This window comes from Anopheles ziemanni, chromosome X, assembly GCF_943734765.1.
Source record: "Anopheles ziemanni chromosome X, idAnoZiCoDA_A2_x.2, whole genome shotgun sequence".
In the NCBI taxonomy this organism is placed as follows: Eukaryota; Metazoa; Arthropoda; class Insecta; order Diptera; family Culicidae; genus Anopheles; species Anopheles ziemanni.
Genome location: NC_080707.1, coordinates 6,728,861 through 6,752,411, shown reverse-complemented (window position 1 = coordinate 6,752,411; position 23,551 = coordinate 6,728,861). Strand labels below are relative to the sequence as shown.

Genomic DNA, 23,551 nt, shown 5'->3' with positions numbered 1-23,551 from the left:
AAATACTGTACATCATGCCGGTAAAAAAACAAGGTATGTACCTTTTGCAATTGAAAACCACCGTTTTAGACGGTTTCATTCATGAGTATCATGCAAACTTGCCCGCGTATCATTAAACTTGCATCTTTCGTTTTTTTATATTATTGCGATCATCTTGGCTTCATTTGATATCGACTTAATTTTTCGATAATCGACGATACACAAAATGGGAAAAGTTTAACAATTGCTACAATTTATTCAGTTTCTTTTGAACTGTGCATAAACATTGCGTTGGTTTTTTTAATTTGTTTTCTTGTGTTGTGGTTGTGTCTACCGTAACAATAGCTTCCTTTTCATAAACACAAAAGAAGCTATCGTTTTTATGCTTGGTATAAATAATTAGTACAATCACATATACAATTCACACTTTCGTTCATCTTACTGCCTTGAAGATAAACTATGTCTCTATTTGGTACATGTGTACAGCACATGTCATACAAGGAGATATTGGTTAGGCTCTATCCGCAGGATCACTCACACTTTGTCTATTCCTGTCATTTCAGAGGCACATCGAGCGCTCGAATTGCTAGAAGACTATCATTCCCGTCTATCAACACCACAGGACCATGCACTGCGCAGTGCAATCGAACGAGTCATTCGTATATTCAAATCGCGCCTCTTTCAAGCCCTTCTTGGTAAGATTTTAACTGTCTCAACTCTGTTCTCAAAACGGCTACCGGACTAAACAATCTACATCATCTTTTTCTGTCCTGCAGATATCCAAGAGTTTTACGAGCTCACCCTTCTCGACGATTCGAAAACAGTGCATCAAAAGACGATAGAAACGTTACTGATTGCCAGTAAATGGGAGCATGATAATGTAGTAAAATCGAATGAGGTAAATTACATCAAGTTATATCAAACTTCAACCGGAATATTGCCGGCTTTCCGATAGATGAACATTCTCTTTCGATCTTTGCCCTGGAATGAGACCAAGTCGCCCTTTACGATATCGTCCTGTAGAACATGATAATGAAATTAGAATTGCAATCCTCTCGATCGTGCACGAATCTAAATTAACATCTCCTTATTGATTTTCATATTTTATCTTGTATTCTCTCAGACAAATCGTATCCAACAACAAGAACAGCCGCAGCAAAAACAACAGCAGCCACAGCAACAAACTCATCGACAATCGCAACACCTACCAGAAGTAGAAAAACAACCTTTCATCGAACTGCCTTCGTCAGAATTATCGACATCCAAAGTGAGTCGTTAGAGTCCGTTTCTTTGCTGGCGAGCGGCAATGCTAAGTATCCGCTCGCCTTGGGGTTGGTACACATTATCCGAAATCGAGGTCAGATCTGGTCAAAAAGTTACCGCTATCATAAGGATAACGAATAGCGTAATGGTTCGTGCATTGCACATGGAACAAGAAAAAAAAACCTAAGTGTCTCATAAAAGACAGAGAACCTGCAAATCTACCAAAATGTCTGGATGACTGATCTACCAGAACAGTTTACAATCTCCAACCGCAATAATGAAGCAATGTTACCAGCAATGTATACATATTCAACGCAATTTCTACCCTGCACATCTGTTACAGCTCTCTCTCTCTATTTCAATTATATTTTGTAGACCGTATTTACCATTTGGTTTTGATTTGCCCTGTATTTTGTTGACATGAACTGTCCACTGAACAATGTAGCAATTTAGAAATGTACTATAGGACGAGCGATGTCTACATCACTGGAAACATTGTTGAATTGTCCGGTAGTTATCCGTTTGTCTGCAATAGCAGGAGAAATGGAGATTGATAGTGAACATCGCCCCTCGATCTCGAATAGTTATAAGGAGTGGTTAGAGACACTAAATTTTTCATTGTATCTATCTGCAGCTAGTTGAAGTTTTGGTGACCACTTTTCAGGCATAAGTAGGCGTTAAGTACACTTTAACACTCAAAAACAAGTCACAATGCGCACCACTCTCTTTCAAAGCAGCTACCACATGACGGCGCAATGTCTGAAATTGTCTTGTAGACAACTATCCTCTTTAAAATTGAGCTGGTTGTTTTTTTTTCTAAAATATGTTACGCTTCTTGATCATTATGTCTAGTTCAGTCTTAAATCAACTAGAAATTCAGCTGCTATGACTGAGAGTGGTAATGCACTGTTTTGCAGCTTGTTGCAATGAAAATTTACCTATCGCTAATCACAACTGTATCCAACCCAAGAATATGCATGCGTGTGATTGCTTGTATGTGTGTTTTGTTCGTCATATCGATTGGACGATTTTTTTTTATTATAGTAAAGTATTTTTACTCCACAAAGTTGTTTTTCAAATAAAATTGATAAACGTTACATAGTTACATAAAATTACAACACAACCAACCATAACATTACATACGTCTCTACATTTTTTTCAAAAGGTGTTTTTGTGTTACTGTTACTGTTACTGTTATGCTGTTTATATGAAATTATTTGAGGTCATGATGAGTTGTCTCCTGATGTTGGTGCTTTTTTGATAAAACTATTAAGGTATTGATGCGATTTTCGCCGTTTTCTGCACAACTTTAAGCATTTCAGAATTTTTTGTGGTAGTTTACAAGATAAGTGGAGCACACGTAGCCCTCATAGCGAGGAAACGTGCTCGAGATTTGTCTACGTCCTTTTGTATCCGCACAGACTCTCGGTGGGACGCAGGCGTTGTGTAGAATTCTCCACTATTTCTCGAAGGGATCGGTTATTTTTTCGTTTGTTTTTTAAAGTCCCTATTTGCATGCGATTTCGGTAGGTAGTATCGATATAGTAAGCGTTCCACCATCATGGCCTCATATAATCGTGCTGGTTCTTTGCGTGCGCCCCAACATTAGTCCGCTTATTGTTCGAAAAACATGTGCCTTAAAAGATCATTGGGAAGCAAATGTGATTTTATAACATGAAACAATTGAATAACGATGTAAAACACATTTAGATTGATCAGCTTCAGCCAACCATTTCAGCCCCTAGCAAAATATGTAATTATATAAACTACTCAAAACGTTTATGAAGCTTTTTATGTGTACTGTTCATGGTTGAATGCTATGAACGTATTACATTCAATATTTCATAATACATTTTCATATTGACCAATCCATTGAATTGCAATTTTAAGAGGCCCTGCTTTACACGTAAAATGTGTGCCGATTTAACCTGCTGAAGCTGGTACTGTTTTGTTCCTGTAATTTTGAATCCTAACACCGGCGAAAAGGTTTAGCGCGGTTCTAACCCGGCCGATCTAACCGAAATGTATGCACGGCTGTTCTGGACCCTTCAGTACACTATAAGTTTGAATCTCGAATAATACATTAAAAAGTGAGAGAAACTAAAACAATTCCGCACCACACAAATCGCTTTGATCAACGTTTGATTATATTGGAGCAAACAAAATATCAACAAATATGAGTAGTGAGTGCTGGAGTGAATATAGGATTTTTTCGAATGTAGATTTAGTTGAGACGAGAGTTCATGGATTTTTCATTAATAATGAAGCAATGAATCGAGTGCAGTGTCTCACATGAGGTGGTACATGAGGTAAATATTAAAACTATCCGTGAAGTGGTCCTCTGCTACAGAAAAATAAAATAATTTAAAATCCTCCGATCGTACACCTTTTTAAACGGTTCATGAAAAACTATAGCCAACTAGAACAACATGTGAGGAAAATTGATGGAAAAAAACCTCAATTTAATAATTTGAACGAGCGAGCGAAGTTTTGGTTGTTACAATCTATTCATACACATATCACCATTTTTTTAAATAATTAATAATGGAAACTGTAAAGTAGCCATGAAGTTTGGCAAGTAAGACTCGCCATCGTGAGGAAAGATTTCTATATCAACTGTGATTTTGAAAATCATGTTAGAATGCACGAGAAAGCATGCCGATCAACGCGTTGATACTGTGTCGTAGAACCTTTTTCAAGATTTGCAAATTCCATATGGCAATTTGACCTGAGTGTAAATGGTTAAGAGGCAGGGCTGAGGGAAATAATAGCAACTTATTAACTCATTACCCGTTTTCCCAGGTAGAACCGCTTAAGTTTGTCGCGTTGAATTCTTGCTTAACCTTGTGAACCAAGCACTGCCTCGTTCCAGCGACCTTGGTCGCGTCATATAAACCTTAAATGTGGAGGTTTGATACACAACGGTGCAAGCGCAGGAAAGTTGTCTAGATCAGCCAGTATAAACCACTTGGGGTGGAGCGCTCGTACATTATGATCGCATCAGTCATCACAGAACGCTCATAAAATGACGGTCAGTCGCTTGTTGGATTTAAGTTCGCGTGTAACTTTTGGATGTGTGCATTAATTTTGATGAGAGGTTCATATTTATTTTCGCTTTCTGTGCATATCGTGAGCAAATAGCTTTGACGAGCATAAGCCGCCTGGTCGCTGTGTATTGACATCATTGGAGAATCGCATCCCGAGTTTTACGTGCGTGCAATGCTTTGCTTCGCATATCTTCTTTGGCGATGCGATAAAAATGATGGATTGGACGCTCGTTACCTTGAGATACGCTGTGCTGTTTTGTGATCTGTGGCTTTGAAAAAGTATTATTTCGATCGGTTTCGTAATGAAGATCAGTGCGTTTTATGAGTGTAAAGATGTGTGTGTAGTGTGTATGCATCTATGCGTGAGAATCAAACCAACACAATCAGGCTATGCAGTGAACATGCCGAAACATAGCTAGCATACCGAAAATGTTTCGACCAAATCAATCAACCATCCATCATCTCTAATATTTTACAACGAACAAAAACATTATCCGAAAAGCGGATCCCTCGCGTCATTCGCTTTTTGTGTGATGGGGCGCAGTATGTTGTATGATTGCAACGATTGATGCAGTGAGAATATTGTTACATGTAAAACGTAAAGCAAGACTGTTGCCACAACTGCCTTGACAATCTTCGACCATTGCCATCAATTGGTCTCTTCATTTGAACGGCTCAACTCGTTTTTCCAACATTAACGCAGTTTAGAAACTTTGTTAAACTACAATTAACCGGCATACTTCAATGTTTGAAATTGTATTATTCGCTGCAATAAAATATGATTAAGCGCAAAGGCATTTGGGCAAATTCATAAAATCACCTGTTTCAAACAAACACATTTCATCGTTGCTGCAAAAAGTTGGACGATCGGAAAAAATTGTTAAACCTGCGCAGCAGTAGAAAATCTATTTTTAATTCTGAACCACTGCGTTTTAAATAGTCTGGATAACTGGCAAAAATGGTGCTGCGCGCAAGAAGCAAATTCAACCTGCGCACTTGCTTCAAGTGCATATAGCAGAATTATTAAATTTGTCTCTACAGAAAGAACATTTTCTGTTAGCTGCAGTATTGAATAATCGCTTAACATGATATAGATGTAGTTTAGTTTATTAGTTAGTATCAACAATCTAGGAAGGAGGTTGGATTTTGTAGACAGTTTACGTTTACAAATAATCCGAAGGAGCTTGTAATGGCCGTGCCACACGACATCTGATCATGGGGTGAACCGGATCAGATCATGATTGTCAAATCGTGAACTTGAGTTCATTTCTAATATCGATGATCCCAGAGACAGACAAATTTACCTGGACGTTTCAAAGGCCATGTCCGCCATGTTAATTTCGTACTGTTTCCAAAACTGTTTACAAACAAGATTGTCTGTGCTTAATGACTAACTTCTTCGCCAATTTCTTAATAAAATAGAAGGCAACCCGTTTGATTGAATACTATGGGGAAGATAGGAAATATGATGTGGTTTGTCTAGGTTTTTCACCTTACTTCCAGAATGTCTACGATCGATAGACTCTACAGTTGTATACGACCAGCATTCCCGGATACAGTCAACTGCAACACTGAGCATACACCTACTAGGAACTGGTTTTACTCTTATAATTTGAGAAAACAATAATTTAATACATTTAGTATTGTATAAATGGTTGAATTTGCGAGAACTCGTGCATTTTTGTTTATACAAAGTCTATCGCGAGAAACTTTAAACGGGTTCTGCCATGTTTATTTGTTTATAGTAATCTGAATTGGAAATTTTCGGTTTGGATAGACGAAGGGTTACATTCTACAGTGCAAACAACTGTTGCCTAACTGGCTTTTTAAATGAATACTGAAAACCGTTCCCGCGGGGGCGAAATAAGCCAACGAGCGAGAAAAGGGTCGTTCAAGAATCCTAAACTAAGCTTTCCAACCGACGTAGAAATTTCCTGACACTCTCCTCAGACTATAGCAGGCTTTTTTTTACTTATTCGCAAAGTCTTTTTCAAATAAGCATTGTTGCAGTTATTTTCACTAATTGATGACACGCATGATTTAAATTTGATTGGCACGTGGAGGTTAGTAACGGTAATTACACGATCGGATCAAAGAATACGACACGTTCTGAAGACTCTACAATTGACGATGTTCTTGTCGTACTTACGAAATATACTGTTTTATAGAAATGAAAACTCTATGCGTTCATGACGCTTTGAATTTAAAAATTGTCGCTTTAAGGGCGTAGGTCTTTGTGATGTGAGAGTTTATGGATGTAATGATAGACGAGAACTGAAGTCTATAGATTTGCAATTTCAATTAATTTCTATTAAATAAACAAATAAGAATGTTAACCGTTCGATTGGGTGAACAAAGTGTACCTATACTTCCGACTTCTTGTTTGTTAGTTTCCACCAAACATCCAAAACAGCCGGTTTATTAACGTAACACAAATTTGACAACTTGTGGCGAAAAATTCAATCACGACCATATTCCTGCCAACAGAATTTAGCTTCTTTGTGAAATCGTCACGGCGTGAAAATTTCGCTACGTGTAGAAACGCTGTAAGTAGATTTTAACATGAAATAGTTCAATCATCGTCCCCTCGCAAAGTTATTCGGAAAGCGATCCGATGTCGCGCAGCGTTATATTGCAACGTATGTTAAATGCTGGTCTTAATGGCCTGTTTGCCTGTGTTTTTAACATTCTTTCAATTAGATCAAACATTCGATAAACTAATTTGAACACTCATACACACGTCAGTCTGACAATGACGACACGGAAGAAGAAACGGCAGCAAGATGGTGCAGACACAATTGGTGTAGGAGGAGGAAAAGGATTCCTCAAGAAAGTGTCGTCCTTATTCAACCTGGAAACGGTATGGTAGTAGCAATAGGTCTTATGTTTATAAGTATTATTTCATCTTATTATTTATGTTTATAGACTGTACTTTCTTATCGATAAAAGCACAATGACACAGTGTAATAAACTGATACGTTTCACAATTCACAATGTCTTCCAGACAAAATTTCATAACTTAAATAAAAAAAAAAGTCGTCATGAAATGTCGTATTTAAGGGGCTTAGTTATGGCGCTATGATTTACAGAATAGACCTCTTGTTATAACAAGGCTTTAAGTTTTTGTATGTTGCGTTGTTTATGTTGATACATTGTTTTAACACCTTCGGTACAGGAACTCTTAAATTTTAAACTGGCTAGGAAATATGAACCCTCATTTTGTGAAGACTTTATGCTTTGCTAAAATACAAACCCAACAAGCTGTAACACTGCGGATGTGTCGTTTTTTTGTTATTGAAATGACATGTTATCCTAACTCTTGCGCTCCATTTGTTGTCTAGAAGAGGCGAAAGAAGCCACACAGCCCAAAGCCTCTATAATCCATACTTACTACTACTACTATTTGTTGTCCTGTGGAATCATGTTTTAAGACCATCTCATTTATTCAAAAATCGTACCATTGATTCAGACGGACATATAAAGGTTTATTTTTTCACCTTGGTTATGGTTATATGAGAAAATATTTTGTCAGTTTTATGTCTGTTCTCAATCTTACACCCCAGCTAGAGTTATTACGGCTTGATAAACACAAGTTCATGCGATAAAGATAAGTGGAAAGCCTTGCAAAACTGTTGCTTATAAAACATAATTCGAAATCGTATGAACGAAAGTTCATATACGTTAGTTTTAGATTCTACCTTCCCCTGATTTAAATTCCCCTGATTTACATGAAATGTTTACAGCTGCCTAGGTGCATATCTCTACGAGACCAGAATGTCAGACGATCTTTTCTGTGTGGATTCTAAAATTTGCAGACTTCGAACAGATGTGCTGTATCCAGAGCCGTTTTCTGTCGCGCGTAACCGCATGGGTGTACCTTAAAAGACTTTTTGGATCTTCCAGTTTGTCAAAAAAGCAGTTCCTAGTTGAATGGCTACCCCGATTCAGTTGTTTAACCATGTTTTTCAACACCTTACCGTGTAAACCGATAAGTATTTTGCGTAAGTTTTTGTGAACGCTGCACCGGCTGAAATTTCTAGCCGATTCGCTTTCGACACATGACGGAATGTGTAGCTAAAATATACGCCCAATGCAAAGACTATGTGTGGGTAAACTTGGAAAACAGATGGCCTGATACTGACGGAAAAAGCACAACGAATCGTCAGTTGTCATGTCTCAGCAATTGACGGGGAATGCACGGAAAGTCTGCTCTGTCTAGCCCGGAGACTGACAAAGCGGTAAATGTGTTAATCAATGCCCAGTGTTTGCCGTACGGATGATGCATATCCAGAAAATGAAACTCGGAATTATGGTGCACTGTAGATGATGTATCAATCTGTAATATTCTTCGACAGGGAACTGACAAATTAGTCATGACCTCAAAAACGTTTGCTAGGAGGTTGGAAAATTCTTCATACGATTATGAATGAATGTTACCATATTTGTCATGCTGTTAAATTGTATTTGGAATAAGTTTCATACATGTGTGCAATTGTTTTTAGCCTACCTAATACCAATTCTATTTTTTTTGCTCTCTTTCTATTCCATCAGACCGCTGTGTCTAGCTCGGATGATACGAAGCATGTAAGTATAGAATGATATCCATTTGTAATATGTTATTTACTAATGTTTACTTTTTTCTATTTAAAAAGCTGAACGGAAATTCTCCGTGGGAATACGATGAAATATCCCTAGTTCGTGGTACGACTGGACTCGGCTTCTCGATCGCTGGAGGCACGGATAACCCGCATATAAATCTCGATGCGTCGATTTACATAACTAAGGTTATTCCTGGCGGAGCCGCACACGCCGACGGCAGATTGCAGGTGAATGATTGTATCGTGGCGGTAAATGAGGTACGGGTGGTCAATGTAACTCACGGCCAAGCGGTAGATGCTCTCAAGAAGGCAGGCGATCAAGTTACACTGGTAAGTTTACGCGAGCACCACCCGCAATTCACTAGTACCGCAAAAGTTACCCTTTTCGTTCTCTATTTGCAGCACATCCGGCGCAAAAAACCGCCTGTCCAAGCGCCAAAGCTGGAAGAGATTGAACTCTTGAAAGGCAACAAAGGGCTTGGATTCTCGATTGCTGGAGGAATTGGTAACCAGCACATTCCCGGCGATAATGGCATCTACGTCACCAAGATCATGGAGGGTGGTGCGGCCCACATAGACGGACGGTTGGCTGTCGGCGACAAGCTCATCGCGGTGCTGACGCCAACAGCCGGAGAGCGTAATCTGGAGAACGTCGTGCATGAGGAAGCTGTAGCCACGCTCAAAGCTATAACGAACCGTGCCACGCTGGTGGTGCAGAAAACAAACATCCTGCAGGCGTTGGCAAACTCTATCAGCAACTTGAACTCGCTGTCCACGAACGCCATGAACAAGGTTGGTGTCAGCATGGTCGACCACGGTTTGGCAGGTGACGTAGGAAACGGTACAGGCGAGAGTCGCGCTGAAGGTGATGCCGAGTTCTCTACCACACGGTCCCATTCACCGGTATTTGTGCTGGAAAATACCTCATCTCGCTACGCATCTTCTAACGTGCTGGAGACGGGTATGCCAATAGGAACACCAAAAGCCGTGAGCAGCGAAGATATAACTCGGTAGGTGATGCTTTTTAAGGCTAATTCAAAACCATGCTTATTACATTACATTTATTAAACGTTAATGTCCTTATTCACGTTTATTTCAGCTTGCCACGCACTATTGTTATTCGTAAAGGAGCCAGCGGCCTTGGCTTTAATATTGTTGGAGGTGAAGACGGTCAGGTAAGCAAGTCTTAATTTGCATAGTCGAATCCGGTTGATCAATAAGTCGGGATAAAGCTTCAAATTGCATTAAAGTGATGAATACACTTGGCATTGTGTGCTTTATTAATATACTTAAAGCGCTATTAATTACTCTACTTAACTAAACATTATGTTTTTGAATCATTCATGGCATTCGACGATTTACTTTTACCATTAGTTGACTATTTTGTATTTTGTAATTAAAGTTGCGCTTTTATCAAGGGACCTTAGGCTTTTGAATAACACTACAGGTGTCGGATCACCGTTTCATAATTATTTCATAACCTAGGCATGGTCCTAGTTTTATCCAAGACCTTTGATGTTTGTATGTTAGTTACGCGCTTCTTATCAACAATAATTAACGAATTTGTAACTAAAGTTGCGAAATTGTGTAATTAAAGTTGCGCTTTTATCAAGGGACCTTAGGCTTTTGAATAACACTAAAGGTGTCGGATCACCGTTTCAAAATCATTTCATAACCCTAGGCATGGTAATAGTTTTATTCAAGACCTTTGATGTTTGTATGTTAGTTACGCGCTTTTCAACAACAATAATTAACGAACGAAATAACGAGTGTAGCTGTTGAGTGAAGAAATTAAATTAACGAAGCAATTAATTTTGTTTGTTTATTTTTGTAGGGAATTTACGTATCGTACGTATTGGCTGGAGGTGCGGCTGATTTGGGCGGCGAGCTCAAACGAGGCGATCAGCTGCTGAGCGTTAATGGCACCAGCTTGACCGATGCATCGCATGAAGATGCAGCTCAGGCACTTAAGGTACGTGTTTTTAGTAAATAATAATATAATTTCAATGTAAATGTCGTTGCCATCAAAACATGTGCATTTCACATCGATATTTACAGAATGCAGGAGGTACGGTCACACTGGAGGTGCAATACCGACCGGAAGATTATAATCGTTTCGAGCAGCGTATTCAAGAACTGAAACAAGCTGTCGCTACAGGAACTGGGACACTTTTGAGAACTTCTCAAAAGCGCACACTTTACGTCAGGTACTGCTATAGTTCATAATTTGTAATTATGGTTTTGTAAAAATGAAGAAGTTATATCATGTGTTCAATATCTTTTTCCATTTCCGCACAGAGCGCTTTTCGATTACGATCCTAATAAGGATGACGGTCTCCCAACGCGAGGCCTTCAGTTTCGGCATGGTGACATCCTGCACGTAACGAATGCCTCGGATGATGAATGGTGGCAGGCCCGGCGCGTTATCGGCGATGACGAGGAGGAGAGCATCGGCATCGTACCGTCGAAACGACGATGGGAGCGAAAACAGCGTGCGCGCGATCGCAGCGTTAAGTTCCAAGGCCACGCATGCCCGAATAATAACAACCTGGAAAAGGTACCATCAGACGAGGAGGTGAATGTGAATGCTTACCCTCCAACTTATGTAGTCTATTAGAAGTTGCAAATGAACAGCTTTGCTAAAACGTTGACATTGCTAAAAGTTCCAGCCTCTAATTTACATGTTTTGTCTGTTACAGGTTGCCACACTTGATCGCAAGAAGAAAAACTTTTCCTTTTCTAGAAGGTTTCCTTTCATGAAAAGTAAAGATGAGAAAAATGAGGATGGTTCTGATCAGGAGCGTATGTATTTCAATCTATGATACTATACTGTTGTGTATATTTCTATAACTTTTAAGGATCTTTTTACTTACACTTTTGCGGTTATATCAATTGAATTTTATTCCTATCGTCACTGGAGGTTGTTTATGTTTTCTTGTGTCTAATCGATTCTTGTTTTGTTTTTTTGCAGCATTCATGCTTTGCTATACACAAGAGGACGCCAATGCAGAAGGTACGTTAAGTTTAGTTGAATAGAAACGAGATAACGACAGAGAAGGTTATCACATCCACACTATGATCTTTTCACTTCATAAGAGAAATGTTGGTTGCTGCTTTATCTGGATTGGTTCTGGGCTGCTTAAATAACATGAGATTAGTCCTGTTAGAAATTATTGTACCATATCCAAGTTTTCCCATTCTGTATAGTATGTTTATTGTGTTTTTCGTTTTGCTTTCTATCATCTAGCGGAGGAAAGTATTCTTTCGTATGAGTCGGTGCATCGGCTGCAGATAAGTTATACACGACCAGTCATCATTCTGGGACCACTGAAGGATCGTATAAACGATGATCTGATCTCGGAGTACCCGAACAAGTTTGGTTCATGTGTTCCACGTAAGTAAATGTTCTTCTCATACTACACAATAGTTGGAGATTGAATTGGACTTGTTCTCTGTGTGCTCTCCTTTTTTGACATTTCATATAACAATTCTTTGCACAATTTTAAACTCAATTACAGATACTACAAGACCCAAGCGCGATTACGAAGTAGACGGTCGTGACTATCATTTTATAGCATCACGAGAGCAGATGGAGCGGGACATTCAGAACCATCTTTTCATCGAGGCAGGACAATACAATGACAACTTGTACGGCACCTCGGTGGCATCAGTGCGTGAGGTTGCTGAGAAGGGCAAACACTGCATACTGGACGTGTCCGGTAACGCGATCAAACGGCTTCAGGTGGCACAACTCTATCCGATTTCCATTTTCATCAAGCCAATGTCGATTGAGTCCATCATGTACGTAGCGAGGGGCGTGAAGATGCGCTTTACTCTTACTTTATCTCTTACCGGTTCTGTAATTTGTTCTGTTCTCGCAGGGAAATGAACAGGCGCATGACTGAGGAACAGGCGAAAAAGACCTATGAACGAACATTGAAAATGGAACATGAGTTTGGTGAATATTTCACCGGTAAGTGTGCAACCGGGGAGCAAATCCAGTTGGCAATGCGCTTAAAACCCTCCGTTCTCTTTTCGACAGCAATCGTACAAGGTGAAACAACCGAAGAGATCTATGGCAAGGTTAAAAACGTCATCTGGTCTCAGGGTGGGCCGACAATCTGGGTACCAACGAAGGAATCTCTATGACCACAGGAAAACCTAACTTGGACGATACCACTTAACATGCGCGCCCGATCTGTTTCCCGCTCTTGTTACCATTGATGGCGGTGGAAGAATGAATGCAGCTACATTAAAAAACAAAAAAACAATTTAGTGCCCTCGGAGAAAGTTGAAAGAAGAACAGGCAGATGCAAATGCAAAACAAAATTATAAAACAGCGATGACAAATAGTAAAATTGTTAGCGCAAGTGTTAATCATTGAGAAATATCAATGCGCGTATTCAATTGATATATAATATGAATGAATGTATTGAAACAGATTGTCGGCAACATTTCTAAGCAAAGTTCTATGGATTCAAAACAATCGTCAAACAAAATTGTGCATTCTACAAAAAAGGGTTGAATAGCTCCTGCATGCCGATTAGTTTCTCCTCAGCCCTTCTGTTTTGCCTTTAAACGATTTAATTGAACAGACAGGCATTGTTAGCAAAATTATTCAAATCATTGCAGTATATGCATGCAAGGTAATTAGAGAAAGAGAACGATAGAAAATAACTTTTTATTTTAATTTAATATGAATGTTCTATAATTATTGTTTTTATGACATGATCTAGGAGTGATACTTATCATACCTAATCGAGTCTTTCTGGTAGTTTGCTTTTACGCCCACAAAAAAAAAAACGCAAAGAAAATCGAATATTATATAATTAAAACGACACCAAGCAGAGAATCGTTACATCGTTTGTCGCCGCATATAAGTGAGCACGACCTGAGAGTTTAAGCAAATGCAACAAAATTATTTCCGCAAGCAAACAAATAATTGTACACTTAACGCGCCGCCAGATTGTGCTAGCTAGATTGTAACATCTTGATTGCAATGTTCTGCGGGTCGAATTTAATATTTATTCCCTCATTTTTAGTAATGCATTGTACTAATAAACGTTGTTCAAGGGGACACAATAACTGGCTTTGTGTTAAAAATTAAATTGCTTGTTGGTGTTCCTTGAATTCCTTCTCGTCCTTTTCTCCGTGTTCAGTTTCTCTTGAGGAGCAACGATTGCAGCCGATTAAACAGCATGGGTTTTGTTTTCTTTCTAACAAAAATATCAAATCACTGAAGAATTCCAATTGACTCCTGATTGAACCAACGGTGAAATCGGGTTAAAAAAATGTGGATATGTTCGACGCCTTGCTTTTCGAGTAGTCTTAAATAACAACACAACCTTTTTTAATTGTAAGTAGGTCCTTCAAATCTTCGTTTATTTTCTCTTCTACTACAGTCTACTTGCTGAAGCTAAAAACCATACCTTATTCACCATACGATTCGGCAAATAGAAATTCCACACATTCTCTTTCACGTTAGGTTGATTTCGACGCGTCGGCAGTTGGTGACGTCGCGCGTTTGTGTCTCAGTTGCATGGTGTTGTGTTCGTGGAAGGACATTTAAAAAACCCATCAAAAAAGATATATGGTTCAGAAAACCATTATTCATATGTTTGAAAATAGGAATGATTGGCAAACTAGAAAAGAAGTAGGAAATTTCATCAACAATCAGCACATTTTGTCCATTCTATTCTGGGAAGAAATATCAATCAAATACTTTCCTATAACCAACCTTTTCCGTTCATCGTTTTCTTCATAAACGAGCGTGAGGCAGTAAAAAGCAAAAACCTGAAACAAGCTCATAATCGGGAGTCTACTGTTACAACACTCAAGGGCAACTTACCGTAGTCAGGATAAACCCCTCAGTTGATATTGTGATATTATTGTGCGACTGCAGCTCCGAACTGCTAGAGGAAAGGATTTTCTGCGCCTAATGAGCGGGGGACAATGGAGAAGGCGGCAGTTCAATGGGTCAGATACAATGTTTATGTTCTTCCGACGAATCACTATGACACGGCCTGCATCGAGCAGAATAAGCGAACCGCACTAGGTTTGCCGAAAAAATGGAGTTTGTTATTATTTTGTAACATAAGCGGAGGCCGTGGGTACCTCTCATACCGCGCCGCTAGGTTTATTGCATATCCGACTTTTGCATGTAAACATGAAAGAAATTTATAAGCGAGTTCATGCTGGACACCCTGTGCAGTTTACTAATGATGAAGTGTTCTTACGACAATTACAATTGTAAGTCTTATGTTAGGTCCACAGCCTTGATAAGAATCGGAAATAATTAATTTGGATTCTTGGCAAACATATTAGCAGAACTTTGTTGTTTATTCACTCAATTATTTCTTCCAAAAGTTAGCGAATAGCCTTGATTTTCTTTTAAATTTTACTGGAAATGGTTTTTTATTTTGGAATGCTGAACATACAATTGAAGAAAACGTGAAGTATTTTAATAATAGATCTATGTATCGTATTTTACGGATTAAAGAGCACACTATGTTTTGACGTAGTTTCAATAAAAATGCTGGATGCATGCAACAAAAGTTGATGTACACCGGCTTACAAGCCGTACATCCTACAAGTTTCATCAGGTCTCTGCATCTATTCGGATCTTGCTTTTTTTTTATAAAAGTTTGATCCTGGGCTAATATACCATCTTCTCTACTCCTCCACAAATATGCAGATATGCAGATTGTGGTGATGATTTCCCGACAACAGAATTGGAATTGACTTTATGTAGGCTTCAAAGTAAAAAAAAACATGTCTCAAAAACATTAACAATTTGTCTAAGCTATAATAATTGAACGATAAAAACTAGCACAATACGTAAGATTAACAACATTTTACGCATTTTGATTGGTTTGTCTTTGGATTGGATTGGATCTACAAGTTTCTGTTCGGCTTATTTTAAATTTAAAGTAGTAAAAATGTGAACAATAGTAAACATAATTACAGTACCAATGCAATCAATATATTAATGAACTTTTTACTTAGCTATGACAACCCATAAGATAAAAATCAACTCTAGTTCAATTTTAATCGAGCTACGGAAACAATAGGAACGAGTACATGTGACATAATGCCAAAACATTCCACTGTTTTACTATTTTGGAAAGATTTTCCAACCGAGCAAGCAAACGCTGCTCGCAAAAATCTACAATTCGCTCAACAACGTTGCGCACTTTAACCCGTTTAATACAGTTACTTAAAATCTTCAATAGTTTGATTTATTCGTTTTATTGAGGTAATAACCAAACTGATTTGTTTGAGTAGCCTAGAAAGAAAAAAATCAATGGGCCATGAAAGAAAAATTGTTCTTTTCTGTCGTTGGATCACATCCAACATTTTCAATTTATAACTACTTGTTTTGGCTTTTCATTCAGTTGATTTTCATTGAAGACAGGTAGTTCAAGTTCGTACAACTAAATGGACGCAATAACTGGGATGGCAGCTTATTTTCTCACTTTTTTTTTTAATTTTTACTGCATTTTTATAATTTTCTTTTGTTTGCTTATTCCTCTGTTCCCCGGAAACATAATAGGCTGTAAGCATTACTTAACTTTCTTATTGATCTATTTACTGTATCTTTACTTATTCTTTTATTGAGTACAATCGCATCCAACCTTTTTAAAAAGAAGGTTTTTAAATGTTCGGTTGAACTTTTTTACTTCGTACCTGTTTGCACGTGTTATCGACTGAGCTCTAGGGAGTCGCTTGAACTAACCGTTAGTAATATTTTACGAAACATTTCTCGTTTCTATCATAGCTGTTCATAGTTATATATACATCTGCTTATTTTTTGAAGTTCAATCATTGTTACTCGATTTTTAACGTTCCTCTTATCTATTCATTTAAAAACTATTTGATAACCAAGCGATAAACAAGAGCTGACGATGATCATTTTGCGAGTTTTATTTTATTTGAGATTGGATAAAACTAAATATAGTGTGGAAACAATTTTTCCCTATTTGTCAAAGCTTTATCTTTTAAAATTGCAGTTGAACTTCGATTTGAGAAGAAAAGTAGAATAATCAAAATTAGGTATGATGAAAATTTCGTTTTTAAATTTTTTCTATATATTCAATATATTTCAATCTTCGCTTATCTCCGAAGCAAAAATTGCTCTGCAAGGCGATTTTGCTCATTCAAGCCGATTTAAATCAAAGTGGCCCACAATTGCAGTTTCTTTTTCTAACTCCTATCCCACCCTAGATACTATAGCAAGCGGGTTGAACAGGTCTGAATCAGCCAAAATGGCAAAAATAATTTAGTTTTTGTTGAAATAGTTGTGTGATAGTTGGTAATACTATACTTCCTTCATATTATCCAAAGAAGAAGCAAGTGAGAAAGAGAAGTAATAATGCAAATCTGAACATATAAATGAACAGTGAGTGCTAGCATAAACAAACAAATTTAAATTGAAATTTAAGAAATAAAACGACTGCATAAGTTGAAAAAAAAGAATATAGCTATTTCGCGGAACGTGATAATTTCATATGTTCGTGTTACGCCAAAGGGCGAAGAGTGGTAAAAATAACAATATCGGCTATAAATATTCAGTTTTTAGAAAAGTTTAACAAACCAACGGGGATTAAGGGCTTTGTAATATTTTTGTAAAAGCACGTAGGAAACATGTCCTCTAGTAAGCGGCGGCCGGATCGTTAACGGGATTAAAGACACATCCTACCGGGGGTGCGTGCGAGTTCTCCGTTGGGTAATGTTGTTTCCACATATACCCTTTTTCTTTCCTTACTCGTTTTTGTTTTTTGTTTCGTTTACATTCACCCTAAACCTCCCGAAAATTCGAGATATGTTTCAAAATGGTACTAAACATGTAAGTATACGGTGAAAACGACGAGGTATACCTAACTCCTCTGCCATGTTGATAAGTTTGCGTAAAATGTGTGACAAAATTGAATCAAACTGTCTTGGAAACGACAACAATTACATTCAAGGGGGCAAAATTTCCCGTGATATTTCTCAAATAAATACTAAAATTAGTAATAGCTCGTCATGAAAATTTAAATGGAACAACTTTTATGTTTATTTCCAAGGATCAGGGTAATTTAGTCGCCAGAAAAGGGATTGGTAAGCTACCGAACTTTTAAAACTTTAAGAAAATGTAACATACTTCACATAGTTTTTCGTACTTGGGTTTAATGTTGCCACAGAAGCTCGGAAAACAGAATGGATAGGCTTTTGGGAACTACTCCATGATTTCCCAACGTACGCAAAGAACCATAAGAAACAGAATGAATGGCTTTAAAATCGTTAGATAATTCCAACACAAATATGGTTTTGCTCTCGCATTACAAACTCACAATAACGCATTATCATTTTTTCCTGGAAAATAAGTATTCAGCTCGAGCAATAGTAAAAGTGAAATTCAAGCTGTAGAGCAACAGTACAGAACTCCGTGACTATTTCTCATTTGGATGCAATTTTTCAAACGCTAAAGGTCATCATACATCTTAATATGAAATTCGTTTGAATAAGAACAAAAAAATAACAACATCAACATTAAAAGTGTTGTTCAAATGAGTGCCTGTACAAGAAACATCATAGTATGCTGCAGACCTTTTAAATGGTAGTGAACAGTTTGCCTGTATGTGCTCTACATTCCTACAAGTTGTTTACCTCTGTGACATGATTTTTCGTAAATTTGAAATGGGCAATGTTTTAGACTGATTAACCGAAAAGAGAACTACTAAAGAGATATCAATCAAGAAGCAAAACATTGTGGAATCCATAAAAAAAATTACGGAAGAAATGAAATGGGGCTGTTCGATGCATTGCCTCCGATGCATTGTTCGAATTGGGTCTATTTTCCTGACGTCGGTTTTTCGGTTCCTCGCAATTAAGCTGATTTGGTTTGTTTTACAGCAAGAGTAAAACGAGTTGTTTTATGTTTTGTTTTTTTTTTTGGTTTCATTTTAGGTCGTTTTGTTTTACTATTTTTTTCGTTCAAATTAACTTCAGCATGATTTATTTGTGTATATCTCTCGATTCAGCGTATACTCTAAAATTTACAATAGCTGACTCACGCACCTTCAGCATCAGGTTGCGTATCACGAACTCGCTCGAATCCGATCATGAATTCGCGAAACGTTTATAAAATGTTTTTTTCTATCGTAAAGACTAGCAGGACAAATTTATTATTTCTTTATACTCTCTTCATAATTTTTAAGCTTTTTCTTTCAGCATAGGTAATCTCTTCGGAATTCACACAAAGTGGTAGGATTAATTTTGATGTTGATTTGCGAGTGTTTCTGTGTTTATGTATTCTGTGTGTTATGTTATGTTTGTGACTACGGCTTTATAACATCAGGTAGCACTTAATCCTTATCATTTTACTCGAAAAAATGTATTGGTTTTGGGATATTTTTTCTTCTCTTTCTCTATCTCTCTTTTTTCTCTTTTCGCGTTCGAAACACTCTTTTTTGGCGATTTTTTTTTACCATAATGTACCTAAATAGCGGAACGGGACAGCTTGAACATGAAAGTGTGCTAGAGGAGTTACCAATGACTTCAAAGTCATCAGTTGAAGTAGGTGCCGTAATGGTTCTCTTTTCACTTGCGAAGGGTTTTTTGATAACCAATGGAGCCCATTTGCGGTCGCTGCAGATTGGCAATCTATTTATTTTAATAGATTTAAGTTGATTCCGTAAGGTTAGTAAAAAAAGGTTTTAAGAACTTTATCTTCTTTGTCTCTCTATCCGTCTGCTACTTAATAGTTATGAGTTTTTTTTTCTTTTCTCTATATTAAACTTCCTTGTATGGCTGCTGTCTCAAAGTGAAAGCTTAATTATTTTGGGGAAATTGTATATTACTATGGTATGCGGTATGTTTTTTTTTTTTTTGTATGATTGTGAGAGGATTTCAGGATTTCATTTATGTAATATATATCTTTTTGGTTTCGTTACCTTTGGTTTGCTGTTTAACATTGGTATTTTCTACTGTAGTGGCATCGAATCGGCCTTCTTTCCACTCCGTTTTGGCTTTTACATTGATTTTTAGTTGCTGTTTTGTTTTCGTGGATAAAATTTAAAGAAATAGCAAAATACAAAATCAACATCGATATCGTTCTGTTTGTACCAGTAGGAAAAGTGTTTAACAAACTATCAGCATTAAAAAAGCCATTCTTTGCCTGTCCTCGTTGGTATAGACAGTAAGTATCGATAAGAAGAACTTTTGCCGTTAGTGGAAGTTGTTTATTTACCTTTTTTTTTCATCTATTGCGTAGCACTTTTTCCATGCTCTGGTAAGATTGTTTAATGTGTTTTCGTGAACACAGATTCACAAACGCATAAACATACTCAATCGTACGCTAAAATATCATTAAAGCAGAAGGGAAAACATTGCCCTTGTAGGATAGTTTCGCTTTGCTCCGTAACAATTGTGTTTGCATCGAAAAGTATATGCTACCAGCAGCTGTTTCGAACTTGAAGGTACCTTTGAGGGTGAAGGATGCAACGTGTGGCTCGATGAGTACAGGCGTTAGTGAACGGCTTGAATTCGGCAATACTGTCAATTGATTCTGTATCCCGGATTTGAACGCAAACAGTACGAAGGAATGAGAATTGTATGTACTCATTTGATGCCGCCACATCGACTTGTGTGATTTCATCGGCTGATAACGCTTGTCAGCTTCCGAAAAAAGAAAACCCTTTTTGTTGCATCGGTGAAAACCAATCCTAATCAAATTTTCCACTGAGGCGCAACACTTGTCGTCGATAGAAAAATATCGAACTGAACGAAAAAAACTTTGCGTATGAGCTATAACTGTTTTTTTTGCTGTCTTAGAGAATATCGACCTATGGTTTTAACGTTCCGCTTGACTCAGAGTCCAACTGCACCAGGATACTAGACTACTAACTTAATGGCTATCATATGTGGTATCACGTAGGTTACGCTTTCGATAGTTCGATTCAATGTGTACATAACTGGCAGTCGAACGAAAAAACTTCGGAGAAAAAACATTGTTGATCATTTTATCGCTGTCCAGAGCGGATTGCTCGTATTCTAGTTCTATCCTAATGCCTATAACGTCCTGTCTTTTAACATTTCTCCCTTTTTGCACCCGTCGCGCTGTGCATTTGCTTCATCCGGTATGTTTTGTGTGGAGGGTTTTTTTTCTTTCTTTTTTGTTTTGGTTTTGTCGTAGAGATCGGTCGATTCAGATCGTTGTTGAATACAGGTCGGTTTTTTTTTCCGCAGAAATAAAGAAAGAAGAAGAAGAGCTGGGCTAACTAGGCGGCTGCGCTGCGATGTGCGATTCGGCATTGACACTGGTGACAGTTGCGATGAGTTTGTGAACGATTTCATGACGTGCTGAGGGGTTTCCGCTCACACTGCTCTTGGGGAAACTGGTAGCCAGCGTATAAGTTCCGCCGGCCAAAAGATTGCCCGAAGTGTCCGTTTCACTGATTACAAACAAGGTATACACATACACACACACGCACACACACGCAAACAGACACAAAACACACGTATGCACACACGCAAGGCACAACAGACAAACGTCCATTCAGGCGGAACATCGTCAACAGGATTCACCAACGTCGGTCGGTTGTCGGCAAGCGTTCGAGAGAAAGCAAATGGAAGGGGAAAAGAAGAGCAAAATGGTTCTTATTAAACTATGGCCTTGCAGCTCTAGTGATATTTAATATATATAGATATTTCAGATTTCAGTATGTTTGTATGTTATTGTTTTTACTTGCTAAAGGAACTGAAAAAAGGGTCAAATATGTCAACAGTGTGCTTGCCCCAGGAGGAAAGAGTGGTGCTGCTGCTTAAGTAGCTGCTTGTTCACTTCTAGAGGTTCGCAATGGCGCATAGGGAATGAAAAGTAGGAGGCAAGGGGCACACTGTGACAGTTTATGACAAGCACAAGCACAGTCATCTAGATAGCCTTACTAGTTGCGTATATTTAAGCATTGGACTCACACCAACGTCTTGAATATATACGGAAGCAGCTTGCCAAAGGTCCAAATCGCTTCCCAGTTCGAATTCTACACTATCTTTACTAGCTTCAATAACCCACAACCATATCAACTTTATTAGCGAGTATTGTGGCCACGTATTAGCTCTGTTCACATCCTTATAGAACGTACGGTGGAGTAAACTTACTGCACAGGAGCCATTTTCAATGCTTACACACCAATTTCAACAAGCAGGTGGTGTTTCGAACCGAATCGTTTACAAACACGGATGCAGTTGCGAATGGTCGATCGGTAAATTTCATTCCTGTTCCCGGTGAGTGTTGTTCAAGCAAGTCTGTTTCAAAAAATATATTCACAATTGTGTAACACATTATTTATGTGTTTGGTGAACTTACAAAGGAAAGGGGAGGAAATATAAAGCAATCGAATGAATCACTTGACACGATGTTAGGAACACGATTTGGATGATCGTGTTTGTAGACAAGATATGAACACCTAACTTAATATTCTGATATTTAATGCAATTTCAACTGAACTTACTCCCTTTCAGAACCAATAAACTAAACCCCGTTGTGGAACTTTCTTGAAAAGAGTTTTGACCTTATTAAAAATATAGATTTTCGTTTTTTAAAGAATTTTGTAACCAATACTAACCATCATTTTTGTGAACTTTTTTCTTAAACTACTCTTATTCGCGCGTCTTTATGTCCTGCTTACTTTAGTTTAACCTCAAAATTGAATGAATTGTTTAATTGTTGTCGAGAATTGTTTTACTTGTTCCCATGTACAACTTTGATAGGTTTAAAACTAGAACTCAGTATCAAACACTCATCGTCTTTTGTTACGGTCAGCATTTGTCATCAATTTTAAATCAAAGTTATGGATATTCTACAAAAAAAAACACATGTGTTGACCGCTTCCCGTCCTGCCGTCCCCAACTCGTCCCGCTTTAAAAAAGTACATAACGTGTCGTGATTGATTGATTGGTATTGCAGTGTTAATGGTCTACAAATATTATTATCGTAGTATGAGACCCTTTTCGTTCGGAAATTGCTGCATTGCACAGCCAATGGAACATAAACTTTGCCACTAAAAAAAAAACACAATCAGAATCAAACCAAAGAACAACTGAAATAAAAGAAGAGTTTCGCTGACAAGCTACTTTCGAGCTGAAGAACGTGTGCAGTGATGAAGTGCAAGTTTGCTAGGTTTACGGTTCGCGCTGTTTTGCACCAATTCGAATCAATTCATTCGTAATGACTCATCTAAGATGCAGTCGCTTGAAACAGACGCAGGCTTATTTCCCCCATTTCCGTAGATCGCCTACAGGATATGAAGTTGAATCAAACAAAAATCAAAGAATCAAACAGGAACCAAACGATTAAAATGGCCTGTCTGTCTCCGGTGCAGACAAAACTCAATTGATTTGGTTTGTTAATCCGAACCCTCCATTTCTAGCCATTCCTCTCCGGTCATAAGTAACGTCAAAATGTAAGGCACAAAATTGGTTTGGAATTATTTGATTGCAAACAGAGGCTGTTTTTATGTTTCGTCAAATTTTCCTCTGCCTTGCAGCATTCTTTCGCTGCCCAAGCATGTTCCTTTTAGTCCTTTAGTAGCAAAGTGTACAAAATCACCTCAAATCGTTAGCAATCGAGTAAAAGGGGGGGGGGCGTGAGTAGGCGTGTTTGTGATAGACGTGAAGAAGCTG

At 38.0% G+C, this 23,551-nt stretch overlaps 1 protein-coding gene across 1 annotated transcript; it reads left to right on the top strand.

The window, feature by feature from the left end:
- The first annotated feature begins 14 nt into the window (after positions 1 to 14).
- On the top strand, positions 15 to 13,190 carry LOC131290916 (disks large 1 tumor suppressor protein). The gene is made up of 17 exons (XM_058320104.1): positions 15 to 33; positions 543 to 674; positions 756 to 877; positions 1,103 to 1,246; positions 8,841 to 8,873; positions 8,942 to 9,217; positions 9,290 to 9,897; positions 9,987 to 10,062; positions 10,722 to 10,859; positions 10,946 to 11,094; positions 11,186 to 11,462; positions 11,587 to 11,689; positions 11,859 to 11,900; positions 12,135 to 12,281; positions 12,406 to 12,688; positions 12,769 to 12,860; positions 12,930 to 13,190. Exons 1-17 carry the CDS (start codon positions 15 to 17, stop codon positions 13,034 to 13,036), a joined length of 2,748 nt encoding a protein of 915 aa, XP_058176087.1. The 3' UTR covers positions 13,037 to 13,190.
- The last annotated feature ends 10,361 nt before the right edge of the window (positions 13,191 to 23,551 follow it).

Excerpts from the sequence above, each read along its gene's own strand:
- LOC131290916 (XM_058320104.1), top strand. Across the intron at positions 11,690-11,858 it reads GGATGGTTCTGATCAGGAGC|CATTCATGCTTTGCTATACA; the intron begins GTATGTATTTCA and ends GTTTTTTTGCAG. Across the intron at positions 11,901-12,134 it reads AGAGGACGCCAATGCAGAAG|CGGAGGAAAGTATTCTTTCG; the intron begins GTACGTTAAGTT and ends TCTATCATCTAG.